Below are 14,340 nucleotides of genomic sequence, written 5' to 3'. Positions count from 1 at the left end.
TTCGAGCAATGGTCGTTCAAGTTCACCGTGTTATCGACGTAGAAGTATGCCAAGTGGGGGAGAGGAACATCGGCGACAGAATGTCCGATTTCTTGTGTACACTGATCGACGAATGATAATATATAACCGTGGGAACCGGGCATGCCTGATACAGTTGATCTTTTGATTTCAGCGCGAACAGGTTGGGCGGCTCAGAAAGCTGAATGGAGACACAGGTCATTACAAGACGCCTGCAGATCCTTGGACTGGTCTCGCTATGGCTGCTGAACCATCTTGCATTGCCCGGTGCAACCGCATCCTACAGCATAGGGGTAGGCCGGGCTGACACCACTGGGCCCACGGCGGAAGTCGTTTTCGTGAGTTATTCATCCAGATTTTAACTCGAAAATTAAACATTTCTTCCTACGTAGAATCATTCCATTCTGTATGATTTTTCTCATTTTATGGTTATGACATTGATATAACACCTCCTCCAATACTTAAATGTTAATCTAAAAAATGTTTTGGATAATGGTTTAACAATTTTTAGTGGTAACTAGACTGCGGGTCTTTATGCAAAATAAGAATTGTGGCTGCGTTCGCCTCCACTAATTTGGGCGACGTTTCTTCTTACGTAGAATCATTCCATTCTGTATGATTTTTCTCATTTTATGATTATGAAATTGATATAACAACTCCTCCAATACTTAAATGTTAATCTAAAAAATGTTTTGAACAATGGTTTAACAATTTTTAGTGGTAACTAGACTGCGGGTCTTTATGCAAAATAAGAATTGCGGCTGCGATCGCCTCCACTAATTTGGGCGACGTTTCTTCTTACGTAGAATCATTCCATTCTGTATGATTTTTTTCATTTTATGGTTATGAAATTGATATAACACCTCCTCCAATACTTAAATATTAATCTAAAAAATATTTTGAATAATGGTTTAACCATTTTTAGTGGTAAGTAGACTGCGGGTCTTTATGCAAAATAAGAATTGTCTGCATCAATTTTAAAAAACACAGGCCAAGGAAAACGTACTATCCTTCTTTAATAACACTATCCAACAAATTTCAACTTTTTTTATGTTTCCTAATTAGTGTTGGGTGGATCTTATGGAGTGTCTTACGCTGATTCCGAATCTGACATTAATTTTTCTCCTAGAAAAAAGTCCTTTAGAGTTGAAAAATGTGTTTTTTTTTTAAATCTTGTGTCTCAAAAACTGTGCGTCTAGGACAAAAATTAAGGGCAGTTTAAGGCAAAAACTCTATAGGAACCACCCAACAGTAATTGTGGAACAAATTTGGTGTTGGACAGTGTAATTGTAGTGTGTTGAAAATAATACATTGATGTTTCTAAATTCTTTCCGCCTCTAATCTTTCTTAAATTGGACTTACTCATTTTTGTTATAAATGCATGAAGTCCGCAGTCTAGTGATGACTCTGAGTCGCCAGGCTAGAGTGCTAAGGGTAAAATTGAAAATTTCCTTAACCCTCATCCGTCACTCGTATCAATGGGACACAGTTTTCAAATTGGACAAGAGTAGAAATAAAATGGAAATCAATAGAAGTAAATAGAATTGAAACATTTTTGAATGTTTCGAAACAGGTCCCAGTTCGATGAAATCCTGTTTCCACAGGGTTCGTTGACACTGTTAGATTAATTTCTGGGAAACGTCGAAACGGAAACGTCAAAGATAGACATCTCGAAAGGCTTGTTTGTTTTCCAGATGGGCTATGCGAAAATCGATCAGAAGGGATCAGGACTCCATCTACGAACATTCTCCCGAGCGTTCATCATAGACGATGGCGAGGAGAGGTTCGTCTTCGTCAGCGTGGATAGCGCGATGATGGGAAATGGCGTTCGCCAAGCGGTAAACTTTTCTTCTTTTTATGGGAACATTTGATTCTGCAAATAATTTTTGCGCCATCGTAATTAATCTGTTTTCTATCGACACAGGTGCTGCAGAAACTGCAGACGCAGTTTGGCGGCATGTATACCGAGAAGAATGTGATGATTAGTGGAACGCATTCGCATTCGACGCCGGGTGGATTCATGCAGGACATGTTATTCGACATCACGGCGTTCGGGTTCGTTAAGGAAACGTTCGACGCTATGGTCGCTGGTATAGCAAGGGTAAATATGTCGTGCTATTTCCTTACTGTAGACACCTGACCCACCCAGAACGTTATCTGCAATGATGAAACTCAACAAATGCATTATTCATCCACGTTTTATCGGTTCATTCTTGACTCATTAGCTGTTTGGTCACTGTGTCTTATCTGATCTTAATTATCATTAACAACAACGCACCTCTTTATCGTGTGCACTCATCTTTATCTATGTTTGTTCGTTCATTGTTCAGACAAACATAATTTTTACACAAAGAATTTTTATCTGACGGCTGACTTTCATGCGAAAAGAATTGATTTTGTTAAACTGCCGATACGAACATTCCGAAAATGATTTTTGTCAATCAAGAATTTTTACTGACACGTCGATATAAATCCCTTCCGGAACTGATTTTTATTAACGTCCATACAAACCATCCAGAATTGATTTTTATTAACACGAGCGCAAACATTGCAGAGCATCGAGCGAGCCCACAACTCTGTGGTGCCAGGTCGCATCTTCATCACGCAGGGTGAGGTCCTGGGCGCCAACATCAACAGGAGTCCTTTTGCGTACATGAATAATCCTAAACAGGAAAGAGACAGGTAACAGTTGATCATGATCACATAAGATGAATATTACCAGACTACGGATTTTATGAATCTTCTTCTTCTATGTTCTTTTATCTACAGTCGGTGTACAAAGTATTCGTACACCTTTTAAGAACGAATAAATTTTACAAAATTGAACTCAGCAGTTTGAGTTTTTTTCAGACGTTAGAAGGGTTAGTTTACTAGCTAATGTGTAAACCATTTTTTTGTAATTGTTATTGTTCGCAATTACGAAAGGAACCATAAAGACCACGATTTTTAAATTTTTTATCTGTGCCCGTAATGAAAATTTAAAACATGTATTTTGTAAATCTAAGTAAGTTATATATATGTACAAAGCTTTTTATTGAAATTGGTTGACGGATAAAAAAGCTATGGGCATTGTAAGATGTAAAAATCTTGGAATTTACGGTTTGCGATTCATTTAAATCGCAAATTCTTACGACTTTTGCTATTTTCAATCAATTATATTTCGTAAAATCCTTGATCGATTCGATGAGACTTTGGACAAGTATACATATAACTTACTTAGACCTACCAAAGGCGCCTTCTAAATTTACATTACAGGTACAGATAAAAAATTTAAAAATCGTGACCTTTACTATTTCCTTCGCAATTGCGACCAATAACAATTAAAAAAAAAAAATAATCCTTCTAGCGTCTGAGAAGAAACTCGAGCTGTTGGGTCCAATTTTGAAAAAGTAATTCGTTTTTTTAATGTGTACGAATACTTTGTACACCGACTGTATACAGGGTGTCCCAATATTCCTTCAACTGCCGGAAATGGGAGGTTTCTGAGATCATTTGAGGCAACGTTTTCCTTTGCAAAAATGTTCCCCGCGGCTTTGTTTAGGAGTTATTAACGATAAACACGGACCAATCAGAGCGCGACTTAGACGCGAGTTGGCACAATCGGCCAATAGACAATGTGCCAACTCGCGTCTAAGTCGCGCTCTGATTGGTCCGTGTTTATCGTTAATAACTCCTAAACAAAGCCGCGGGGAACATTTTTGCAAAGGAAAATGTTGCGTCAAATGATCTCAGGAACCTCCCATTCCCGGCTGTTGAAGGAATATTGGGACACCCTGTATATTTAAAATAGAAAAGTACATGTGTACTTATGTATGTATGATCCCATCGATCTGATTCGGTGGGACTGTCGCACGTGTTGTCCATCTGTCGGGATTGAAGGTGTCGCAACGCGGTGGTTGTAAATAATCGGCCGGTTCTGAGCTGATCCGTGCGCGTTTTTTGTCTGCTATAACAACCTTTGCGTTCGCAACCCGCCCGGAATGGTGGGCCTAGCTGCGGAGGGGGTGCCGTAGGCACGCCGCGAGCAGCTAGTTTCTCATAAAAATGCGTAGACGCAATTTAAAGCACTAGAAGCTTATAAAAGTTGCACAAGCAAGAAGGAAACTTCTGTTTGGCTTCTGTTCAATGTAATCAATCAACTTTTATTATCCATAAAAATCTGCAGTGTATTACTCTTCATCGGCGAACATTAATTTAATCTTACCTCGCGCACGGTTTCTTTATCGGTGAAACTTATTAGTTGAGTTTAACTTTGTGCAGGTACAAGTACGATGTGGACAAAACTCTGACGCAAATGCAGTTCGTCGGCGCAGACAACAAGCAGCTGGGCGTCATCAATTGGTTCCCGGTTCATCCCACTAGCATGAACAACACTAATCATTTGGTGTCCAGCGATAATGTCGGCTACGCATCGATTCTGTTCGAGAAGGCGATGAATAAGGACGCTTTGGTTGGCAAGGTGAGGCCTCTCAGAATTCCTTCTTTCGTAATTGAAGCTAATTGTCTTAACAAACGGATCTCCTTGGAAATTAGGGTTCCTTCGTGGCTGCGTTCGCCTCCACTAATTTAGGCGACGTTTCACCGAACACGTGTGGTCCAAAATGCGAGTTCTCTGGGAAAAACTGTTCGGAACAGTACACTTGTTCTGGGAAAAAGGAGATGTGCTTCGCCTCTGGACCAGGAAGGGACATGTACGAAAGCACCAGCATCATTGCCAATAAGATCTTCAAGGAGTCGTGGGTGAGTCATTTTATACAATTATTTTCTGATTCGATCCACAGGTCGATCTGAATTGATTCTCAGCATGGAAGAAGTGACTGCAAAGATTTATTTTTATCGTGCTGCGAATAATAATAAGATTTATATACAGTGTACCAATGATTTTTAGTCACCTATGATAAAATAAGAATTGTGGAATTGAAAACAGTATTCAAGTTTCTACACACACTAGTTTTTAAACAATTTCTACGTAGCAGCGAATTCCATTCAAGCTTTAACTCGACTCAATTTATCCTTTTGAAGCAAACGAGGCAGGCATTAGGCCAACAATGCCGTCCTAATGGAATAATACTATTGCTAACCGAGGGTGCTGAATATTGACTGTATATATCTTCTCTTTTGGCAAAATTGCGACGCAATTAGTCGGTGGCACGAACCGTTTTACAGGCAATAATGAAACTCTGAGCTCGAGCGTACCGGGTGTCCCACAGTTACGCAATTAATCTCTAATATCCATAATACCGTTGATTCTGTCTTAAATCTGTAATACCTTCACGCACAGAACAGCAAGAAGATTATTAAATTTATAAATTCAACTATTTCTGCGTATTAAAACGTAATAGCAATTTGAGATCTGACCGTGATAGTAATTCGAGATCCAAACGCGAGAGTAATTTGATGTCTGAAGACCCAGGGGGATATCCACCGCAGCCATTAATTTCCAGATCGATGGTGAAAAATCGTTTCCGCGAAATCCGTGATAAATTCGTGGATCGCAAGAAGCCGACATTAATTGTACGGGCGACGAGGACATTTTCCCTCATGGTATCATTTACTCTGGCCGTTCTCCGTCAGCCTGTTAATTGATTTTCATCAGGGGGAGACTCTGTTTTCCCGCAGCCATTGAATTTCCACAGAGGTTCCGAGGCCGCGACAAACGCGTCGAATTTCTCAGGGACTGTTCTATTCAAGATCTTTCCCATTATGATGGAGACGGTCAAATCTACAATAGGGACACGATAAACAAAAGACGCGAACCATCACGCAGGCTGATGATTTTTCACCGAACTTATCTTTACGTTATTTATCCTGACGATGGATCTACAAGCAACGATCGCCGATTGCGTTAAACCGTTTCGCGCGCTTCCCTCGCCGGAAAACAAAGCAATTAGAATACACTCTGTTGGTTAACGAGTGTTGTTGTTGCAGCGTAGAAAAAGGAAAAACACGAGTTCGTGAAGCCTCGAACGAAATCACGGGCACGAGGAGCGGGAGATAACGATCGACGGAGTAAAATAAATGCACTACGCACTCGGCAGACCGTAGTCCGCCTCATGAATAATTGTTCAATTTACAATGGAATAAACATTCCTGGCAAACCGCTCCGACATTAATCGTGCGCACGCCTTAGACCGCTTTTTTACTCTTTTCAGTCTCTCTTTTCCAATAATACAATCTCGCAATAAGGAAAACATAATCGCGCTCCGAGATGTTGTCTCAGATCAGTCACTAAATATGGATATAAATGTTTCAGATCATGTTTGATTGTGAATCTTGTCGACGCGTCTTTTTCAACATACTTTCCCATTTGTATCGAGCTTGGAGGAAACAGAAATTAAACAGAAAGAGCAAACACAGATGTTTTCGATTGTTTTCATTCCCATATCGTTGAATCATTTCCGAGGAAATCATGACCAGAGAGAAGGGATGCTTTCTTCGTCTCATTAAGACGTACTCTAGACGTGATCAGCCGCTAACGAATCATTACAACCCAGCATTATTCTCCTCGCTGAATACATGCAGTTCGCTTGATTGCCCCGTGGACGCAAGTTTCTTTCTTCTTTCTTTCCAGATTCCATCTCGGATTCGTTATTAATTGCATCGGGAAATCATTTACGAGGAAAAGCGTTTTCCTCGGAACAGCCTCACCTGTGGCTTTGTTGTACAATCTCCTTTATTGAGTACAGGTTTCATTCTCTTATTTACAAAATATTCTACGTGTATTTTACAATTTGAAAAATATAGGTTCGAGCACTGTTTTGTTCGCGATGCGATTTCGGAGCGGAAGTTAATGTTTCTGTTTTTTCGGGTGGAGTACGGAACGCGGCGCAGCTACAAATTATTTTGACAGATTCGTGCAATCACACTCGGATTAGAATTTTTCAGATTCTTTCCTAGTTTTCGTATTTCACACAGTTTCCGACGGACGGTTCCACGCGGTAAAATTCCTCGGTACAAAGTCAGCAGAGGAAGACCCCATAACTCACATTTCCCAGCCGAGAAAAACACCGTAAAAACCGCGATCTGGCCTTTCAGCGAACCCGAAGCAAACCACCGTACCGCTTTCTACCACTTAACGAACAGCAACTCGTTTACATATGTGTATCCGCCTCGCAATCGTCTCGACCTCGGACGATCATAACTCCGAACGCTCATGCTCGCATGCAGATTAGTTCCCTGAATTGGAGTTTCTCTCTTTCGAGCGCGGTTTTTCGAGCCTCGAAAGTATAGAAGAAGCGCTTTTATTTGTCCGTCAATTACCAACGGCCGTTAATTAACGATCTAAACAATAATTAATCGCGTTCCTCTCGTTCATTGGCACGGGCAAGCTACCTGGGACGAAAGTGCTCGACAGGGTGGTTCAATCAAGTTCCGTCAAGGTCACGTGGAGGTCATATCATACTTAAAATCGTTCGAACGATCCGAATGAAGGAAATGTTTCCAAAGCGCGAATAGTGTTTTGGGAATCGAATCGAACCACCCGTTACCCGAGCAGACAGCTACAGCTAGAGAAAAGCGACGGAAACAGAAGCGGGGAATTTCGTTGGACACCCTGTTATTGATAAATCGAACACAAGACGTTTCGACGGCGATCGTTGGACGATCGGTTCTTAAGATAGTCACTGGAGACCCTAACATCACTCGAGGATCAGCCCGACTGCGATATCTGGTTGCGATATCCAACGCTGATCTCCTCCTTCGATTCCCAAAGTGTCCTCGAGCTTGGTGACCCCCGTCTTTTATCTCATAGTGGATCGATCGCGACGATTCTAACCCTGTAAAGGTATCCTGGGGTCTCTCACGACCCTGGTCAAATTTCCTGACGCGGTATCGCGAAATTATTATGAATATAGAATTTCTCTAATCTCTCTTCGAAACACTCGAATAAACTAGCATTGGAGATATGCTATGCATTTTTTTTAAAGGATTTTTTTGGGAAGATCCCAACGTGACATTTGATAGTTTTGAGGAATCAGGATACCATTTCAGGGTTAATAGTGCTTGTCATACTCGTCGTAACTGTTGAAGTACGCTGGGGAGACGTATTTCGCGACAGGAATCGGCTTAGGGTGAACTGCAGGTCCTACTTTCTTCACAACCGCGTTGAAACCGTTGTGATCGTCGGCTGTGTATTCGACGATCCTGACACTGCCGTCAGGCTCGTTGACACTGTAAGATCCGTGGACAACGTCGCCATCGCGAACTTCGTGCTGGGTCTTCACGTCGCCTGTATGGGGGTCGTGCACACCATAGTTGAAGGTGTACTTGGGGTGCGCCTGGAACATGGAAATTGTCAATGAATGGTCATAAATGGTTCTAAAAAACTCCGACCGAATGTCGACTCTATCAAATCACTATAAACGAGCTCGCAGATTCCACTAATAACGTCGTCACAGTTTGAATTATTTAACACTGCATCGGCTGCAGCTGGATTGCAATTAAAATCAACTTTGAACTTTTTGACTAAATTCCGCGCACCGTTCGCTAAATTAATTGGCAATAACAAGAATTCGGGTCTCGGAAACTCGCGCACCTATGCCGCGTCTGGCATTTTGCGCAGACGTTATTTAATCACATGAAAGAGGATAGATGAGACATCGATTCGAAACAGAGAGAATACAGTTATAGCATCCGCTAACCGAATCAACCTGCAACACAATTGACACAAAGATTGCTCAACAGATTAACATTCGGTACACGATACACTAAGCATAATAGCAGCCCCGGGGGCAGAAAATGCAGTCTCATCAACTCGCTTGTTCGCAGATCGCTCTCGAAAATTGTTAATTTGCATAAACAGCCGCGATCCATCTCGGCAAAATATACGGGGAACGTGGCTGCCTCTGCGGGCATTAGAATTAAATAGCAATCGATGCGTCGTTGAATTAGAGCAAATTACGGAACGATTGTCTATAGCGATCGTGACCGGGAAATACGAGATGAGCATTTGCATTCGAGATCTCGCGTAGACATTTTACACGGTCTCTACAGACTGGAACGTATGGAACGACGGTCACGTGCATGTTAATTGAAATTCTTGACTGTGAAAAGTAGTGCTCTCCGTAAGAGCTGCTTCCGCGACGTGTCTCATTGTCGCAGCCGTTTCCGCGACGCTTTCTCGCGTCGTCTGCTCGTTAAGAATCGCCTTAAGACCGTTGGCCGGATATCTGTTACGCGGATAGATGGTTACGAAATTTTTATGGGAACCGAACCACCGAGGAACAACCGTCTCGGCTCGCTCGATCTGATTCGACGCTTATCTGATCCAGTGTTGACCCGCAAACAGGCGATTTCTTTCCTCAAACTGGCGGTACAGATTTGCATTCGTGTCGCCAGCTCGATTTGATTAAATGTAGCTGTTTTATACGATAATATTTGAATGCAAAATTATATTGAATTGGGGAAAGGAGATTGAGAGAGACATTGTGGGACGATTATATACAGAAGCTTAAATTTAAACAATTAAAACATATAGAAAATATAATGTTCTCTACATTAGAAAATTAGCAAGTACCAGTTTTATCTGATAATATAGGTCCTTCGATAACAAGAAATCGTCTGTATCCTTTGAATTGATTGATATTGCTCTTGTTACACCCATTGTTAAAGCCATTTCACAAGAATCTACTTGAATCAAATAAGATAGACTATCGACATTTCTGACTGACTATTAGCAGAGTTAAACGTCAGCATAAGCGACTATCACGGTGCAACATGCAGTCGAGATTAAACATGCACGCGTGTGACACTATTCCCGAAGAGGTTGCGAGGAGGATGATTAATGTTGTCGGATACTCACGTAGTAATCGTGCTCATGATCGACGTGGTGTTCATAAGCGTGAGCGGCGGCAACGTGATCGAGCGGTGCACTGACGTGCACCGGTGCAGCGGAGACCGCGTGCACCGGGACCGCCACCGTCGGCAGTACCGCGTGTCCTTCGTAGTCAGCGGATCCTGCTGCGTATCCTTCGAGAGCCTCGTAATCAGTATATGAGATCCCATGGCCTCCGTTGTAGCCGCTCAGAACCACGCCGCTGCTATACGCGAGCGTTGCACACATCAAGCACAGTACCTGGAATTTCATTAATTAATTTGCAAAATATTGTTTCTCAGAGAAGTATATTAAAATCGATCCTCGGAGACTAATAAAGCTAGAAGTAACATGTTCGAGCCTCTTCAAGGATCGATATCCTGTTAACCGAGATTTTTCTTATCGAATCACGAGATCCTTTTCTCGAGAACGTCGTCCACGAGGTGGCAGTATATCAGAAGCATGAAAGAGCCATAACGCAAACGAGATTATGGCGAGATCATTTCACCGGCTAGTACAAGCAATATAAACGCAACTTCTTTAATAATAAAGGTGCTCGATGGTTTACGAGCGAAATGATATGGTATATGCATTAACGGAAGCTTTCCGGGAAAATGTGAAAACTGTTAAGACAAATGATCCAGTGATCAAGCTTTAAGTATAGTTAGTATTTCAGCTCACAGCCATCCCTGAATGAACGCAGATATACCGCGAGCTGTGACGCGTTTAGCATTTCCATATTCCACAGATGAATCTTCTCATCTCGAACCGTAACACGATTAAGTTATCTTCATAGCATCTTAATTGAAATGTAACCTGGATGCTGCTTATCTAGATCTTTGTTCGTACTAATTCCGGTGCAATTTCGGACTGTGGGAACCGAGATTCGATTCAGATTTTTTTTTAATGTGTCATTAAATTCCATTCAGGTTAAAAGATTTTACTTGAGCTGTCTTAATTTCTGTAATTGCTTCGGAAAGTGATCGAAGCTGATGTTCCAACGATTACGAGATAAGTATAGGGCACTACATGGTTTCCATCAGAGAGCTAAGTCCACTCACGTGCCAATATAACAGAAACATTTTTTGGCAACCTCGGGAAGAGTTCGACGAACGGAAAGCGAGGAAAGTCGCCGCACGCGTCGAGAAAGTTTCTCGTGTTACTGGTTGTGTCGTCTTCCAATAAAAGTGTCCCTTTTCACTTTCTCGACCTTGCCCCGTAAACTAATACGAATCCGCGGAAGTGGTCATAGCCCGCCATCAATTTACCCGCGTTGTGTGGATGCCAAGCGATAAACCGCAAACGAAACGAAACGCCGGGTATCGTCTGCGAGTATAGCTCCTATCTCGTATAGAATCTATCGTCTATCCGGCAAAACGAGTTTCCGGTGCTTCTTAGCATCGCTGGGAACAGATCTTTCCCTGGGTTCGTTGTTCCTTCGTTCTGTCTAATTAAACCGCCTCTTTGTCTTCGAACACAACCTTTTTTTTTTTGTTTAAACAAACCGACTGTTTAATCTCAATCTAGGAGATACCAACATTTTTAGAACGATGTGATTCATTAGTACTCTATTGTTAGACTTTGAGTATCTTTGGAGACTATCCAATTTTGTGGTTTGTTGGCAAATATCATTAGTAGATTGCGGATTTTATGCATTTATGATAAAAATTGGCAAGTACAATTTAAAATAGTGGACATCTTAAAAATATTTAAGGACATCAATGTATTAATTTCAGCTTAGCAGGATGATTAAAAGAAGAATACAATTTTTATTTGGCTCCTGTGTTCTACAATCAATGTGAACATTTTTTATTTTGCATAAAGATCCGCACTTTAATCATTAGCATTGGAAACTACACCTTCCTACATTACTTTCTACATATAATAAGAAGCTTGTCTCAAGAATCAAGCCAAAATGTTATTCCCGAGCTACCAGACTCCGTAAATTGTCATTCAGATGGAACCTCTATCGGCGACCCTGATCCTCGAGAACACGATAATATAAATCTGCGAAATTAATTTGGTCAGGCATTGAAACGACTCCGAAGAGCCAATTATCAGTGATCGAAGCAGAAAAACAGATCAGAACGGTAGACCAAAAATCACATCTTCAGCCTAGTTTCTTCGATAACAATTCTAACGATATGTTCATGGAATCCTCGTTGAAAAATATATTTTCCAGTAAACAATGTCAACAAATTTTGTTAAGACGACTATTCGACTACTTTTGCTCAGGGGTAAGTTAACTCCGAAAGACCTAAGTTAACCCCGTCGAAAATTCCACTCTCCCCAGTAAAAAAGTTCCTCGACGAAAAACCTCGCGAACGATTGACAATAGCTCGATAACCGGGGCTGTGATTAGGGAAAGTTCTGAAAAATCTCTCTCCATCGACGAGGAATCTGCCCGGAGCACAGCAAAAACCGCAACTTCGGTGTCCTCCGAGGAAGGGGATGAAAATCGCGCGCTCGCGCACACCACGTGTCCTCCCCGCCACCCCCGACGATTCGTACCTTCAACATCGTTGCTCGACTTCGAGGGGTGTCCCGTTTCACTGGTATATGCGAAAACGCCGCGCGGTACACACTGATAGTCGTTATTCCGGGACGATCGCCTTATATCTATCTCCCACCCGGCGACTATTCCGTTCCGGGCAAAAGCCCTCGTCCTCCTACTTGCGTCCGTTCCCCAAGCCAGCCACCGCGCCACCCCCACCTGCGGTTTCCACAACTCCTCGTTTTTTTTTATTCCTTTTTTCCTTTTTCTCTGCTTCTTCTTCTTTTACTATCCCCCGCAGAACACGGCCACATAGATCGCCAACCGTTCTGTCCACGTGCCCGTTCTTTTTCTTCCTAGACACCGAACGACGCTCGTTCTACATCCACAACGACTTCCGGTTCGAGGAACTTCTCCTCTTCTTCTGGAAGCTGTCCGCTTTTATTTAAGACAATTTTCTTTCAATTGTCGTGACTAGACTGTGGGTATACACGATAAAGATTGTCTGAATCAGTTGCAGTGGCGGGTTTAACGGTACGGACTAAGCGGCCGCGTGGGGCCCCGGGATATTTTTCGTTACTTTTCTATTTAACCGACTTCGAAAAAGGAGGAGGTTACTCAATTCGATCTGTATGTGCCTTTTTTTCGCTTTTTTTCTATGTATGTTCATCGATTACGCCGAGATGGATGGACCAATCGGAACGAAACCTTTTGCATCTTGTAGAGTATGTCCCCGGGGTGGTACCGTGAAAAAGAAATTTTGCATTTCTTTATTCCTTTCGATTTTATTTGCGAAAGTGTGGGGCGGTGATGCCGTTGTGAACTCCGCTGAATGTTAGATATTAGGAACAGTCGTTACCGTTATCGAATGCAGCTTTCAGATATTTATAAATTACGATTTGGGATGTGACGGCTGACAGAGAAAGACGTTTTTGTAAATCTCAGGCGGAGATTTTTGAATATTCATAAGAGAGATATCTTTGATCCTACACTTCATGTATGTTCACCGATTACTCCAGGTGGATGGACCAATCAGTGTAGGGTAAATCTTCCGATTGGTCCCTTGATAAAAAGTGTAAAATAAAAAAAAAAATTAAACACCGACTTTGAAAAAACGCACTAAAAAGTATGAAATAATTTCCATTTAATTTATGTGAATACACACGAACTTAAATACAATACAATCTTTTCGGAGGCGGCGCAAAATTGAAAATTTTCGACACTGGAAATTACGAAACTCCTTAAATTCTTCTACATGCTTCTCTTCCCACCTACTGATTTCCAAGTCCGCCATATTCCAACGAAATCATAATCAGCAATATCTGTCGTTTGGAAAATTTTCAATTTTGCAACCACCCCCGAAAAGATTGTATATTGTATTCACATAAATTAAATGGAAATTATTTTACACTTTTTGGTGCGTTTTTTCGAAGTCGGTTTAATTTCTTTTTTTTGTTAATAAGTTTATGAGAGTTTTCTTGCAACTTCTATTTCTAAGTTGAGTTTGAGGTCCCTAAAATTCTTACCGCTTGGGGTCTCCACTTGACTTGAGCCGCCACTGGTCAGTTGTATGAAACAGAAGTGTTCTTTTCGCCACCTCAAAAGTTTTATAAAACATTTTCATTGACTGCTTTTCTAGCTGACTGTAGGAAACATTTTCTCTCGGTTTAGGTGAAAGATTAATCGAACTGCGATTCTCGTGGACGGTTAGCCAAGGAAGAAATTAATTCGGCAAGAAGATGAACGCGCTGCGAGAGGCGTGGCTGTCTCCGTTACGTTGTGAAGTGTCGCAATGTTTAGGAGAGTTGGAACAAAGCTCGCCTGTTTGTGCCTCTCCGTAAGTAATACGCCTTTTGTATGGTGCAGCGATCTTGCACCCGATGCAATCGCTGGCTAAATAATTCCCTCGGCGTTAATGACGCCAGACCCTTTTTCCCGGGCCGTCTTGAACACGTGTGAAATAGGGGCAGAGAAACGCCATTCTTTTCGTCGAACCGCTGCTCGAACTGCGATCACA

At 41.9% G+C, this 14,340-nt stretch overlaps 2 protein-coding genes across 4 annotated transcripts in view; one reads left to right on the top strand and one right to left on the bottom strand.

The window, feature by feature from the left end:
• The window catches only part of Cdase (neutral ceramidase), a 37,282-nt gene that overhangs the window by 6,372 nt on the left and 16,570 nt on the right, over positions 1 to 14,340 (top strand). For all 3 annotated transcript variants that reach the window (XM_076437817.1, XM_076437816.1, XM_076437818.1), the window contains exons 2-7: positions 173 to 356; positions 1,713 to 1,856; positions 1,943 to 2,119; positions 2,573 to 2,700; positions 4,279 to 4,477; positions 4,552 to 4,758. In XM_076437817.1, coding sequence (XP_076293932.1) covers positions 204 to 356; positions 1,713 to 1,856; positions 1,943 to 2,119; positions 2,573 to 2,700; positions 4,279 to 4,477; positions 4,552 to 4,758 — 1,008 coding nt within the window. In that variant the 5' untranslated portion in view covers positions 173 to 203. The remainder of the gene's footprint in view (positions 1 to 172; positions 357 to 1,712; positions 1,857 to 1,942; positions 2,120 to 2,572; positions 2,701 to 4,278; positions 4,478 to 4,551; positions 4,759 to 14,340) is intronic.
• Cpr6 (cuticular protein 6) lies at positions 6,674 to 12,493 on the bottom strand. Its single transcript, XM_076437827.1, has 3 exons — positions 12,341 to 12,493; positions 9,818 to 10,090; positions 6,674 to 8,294 (listed from the first exon to the last, which is right to left on the bottom strand). The coding sequence occupies exons 1-3, from the start codon at positions 12,347 to 12,349 to the stop codon at positions 8,010 to 8,012; spliced, it is 567 nt and encodes a 188-aa protein (XP_076293942.1). The 5' UTR covers positions 12,350 to 12,493; the 3' UTR covers positions 6,674 to 8,009.

The sequence above is a fragment of the Lasioglossum baleicum genome, chromosome 14, assembly GCF_051020765.1.
Source record: "Lasioglossum baleicum chromosome 14, iyLasBale1, whole genome shotgun sequence".
Classification (NCBI taxonomy): domain Eukaryota; kingdom Metazoa; phylum Arthropoda; class Insecta; order Hymenoptera; family Halictidae; genus Lasioglossum; species Lasioglossum baleicum.
Note: the sequence above shows the minus strand (reverse complement) of the source record. Positions and strands in the feature narration are given on the sequence as shown.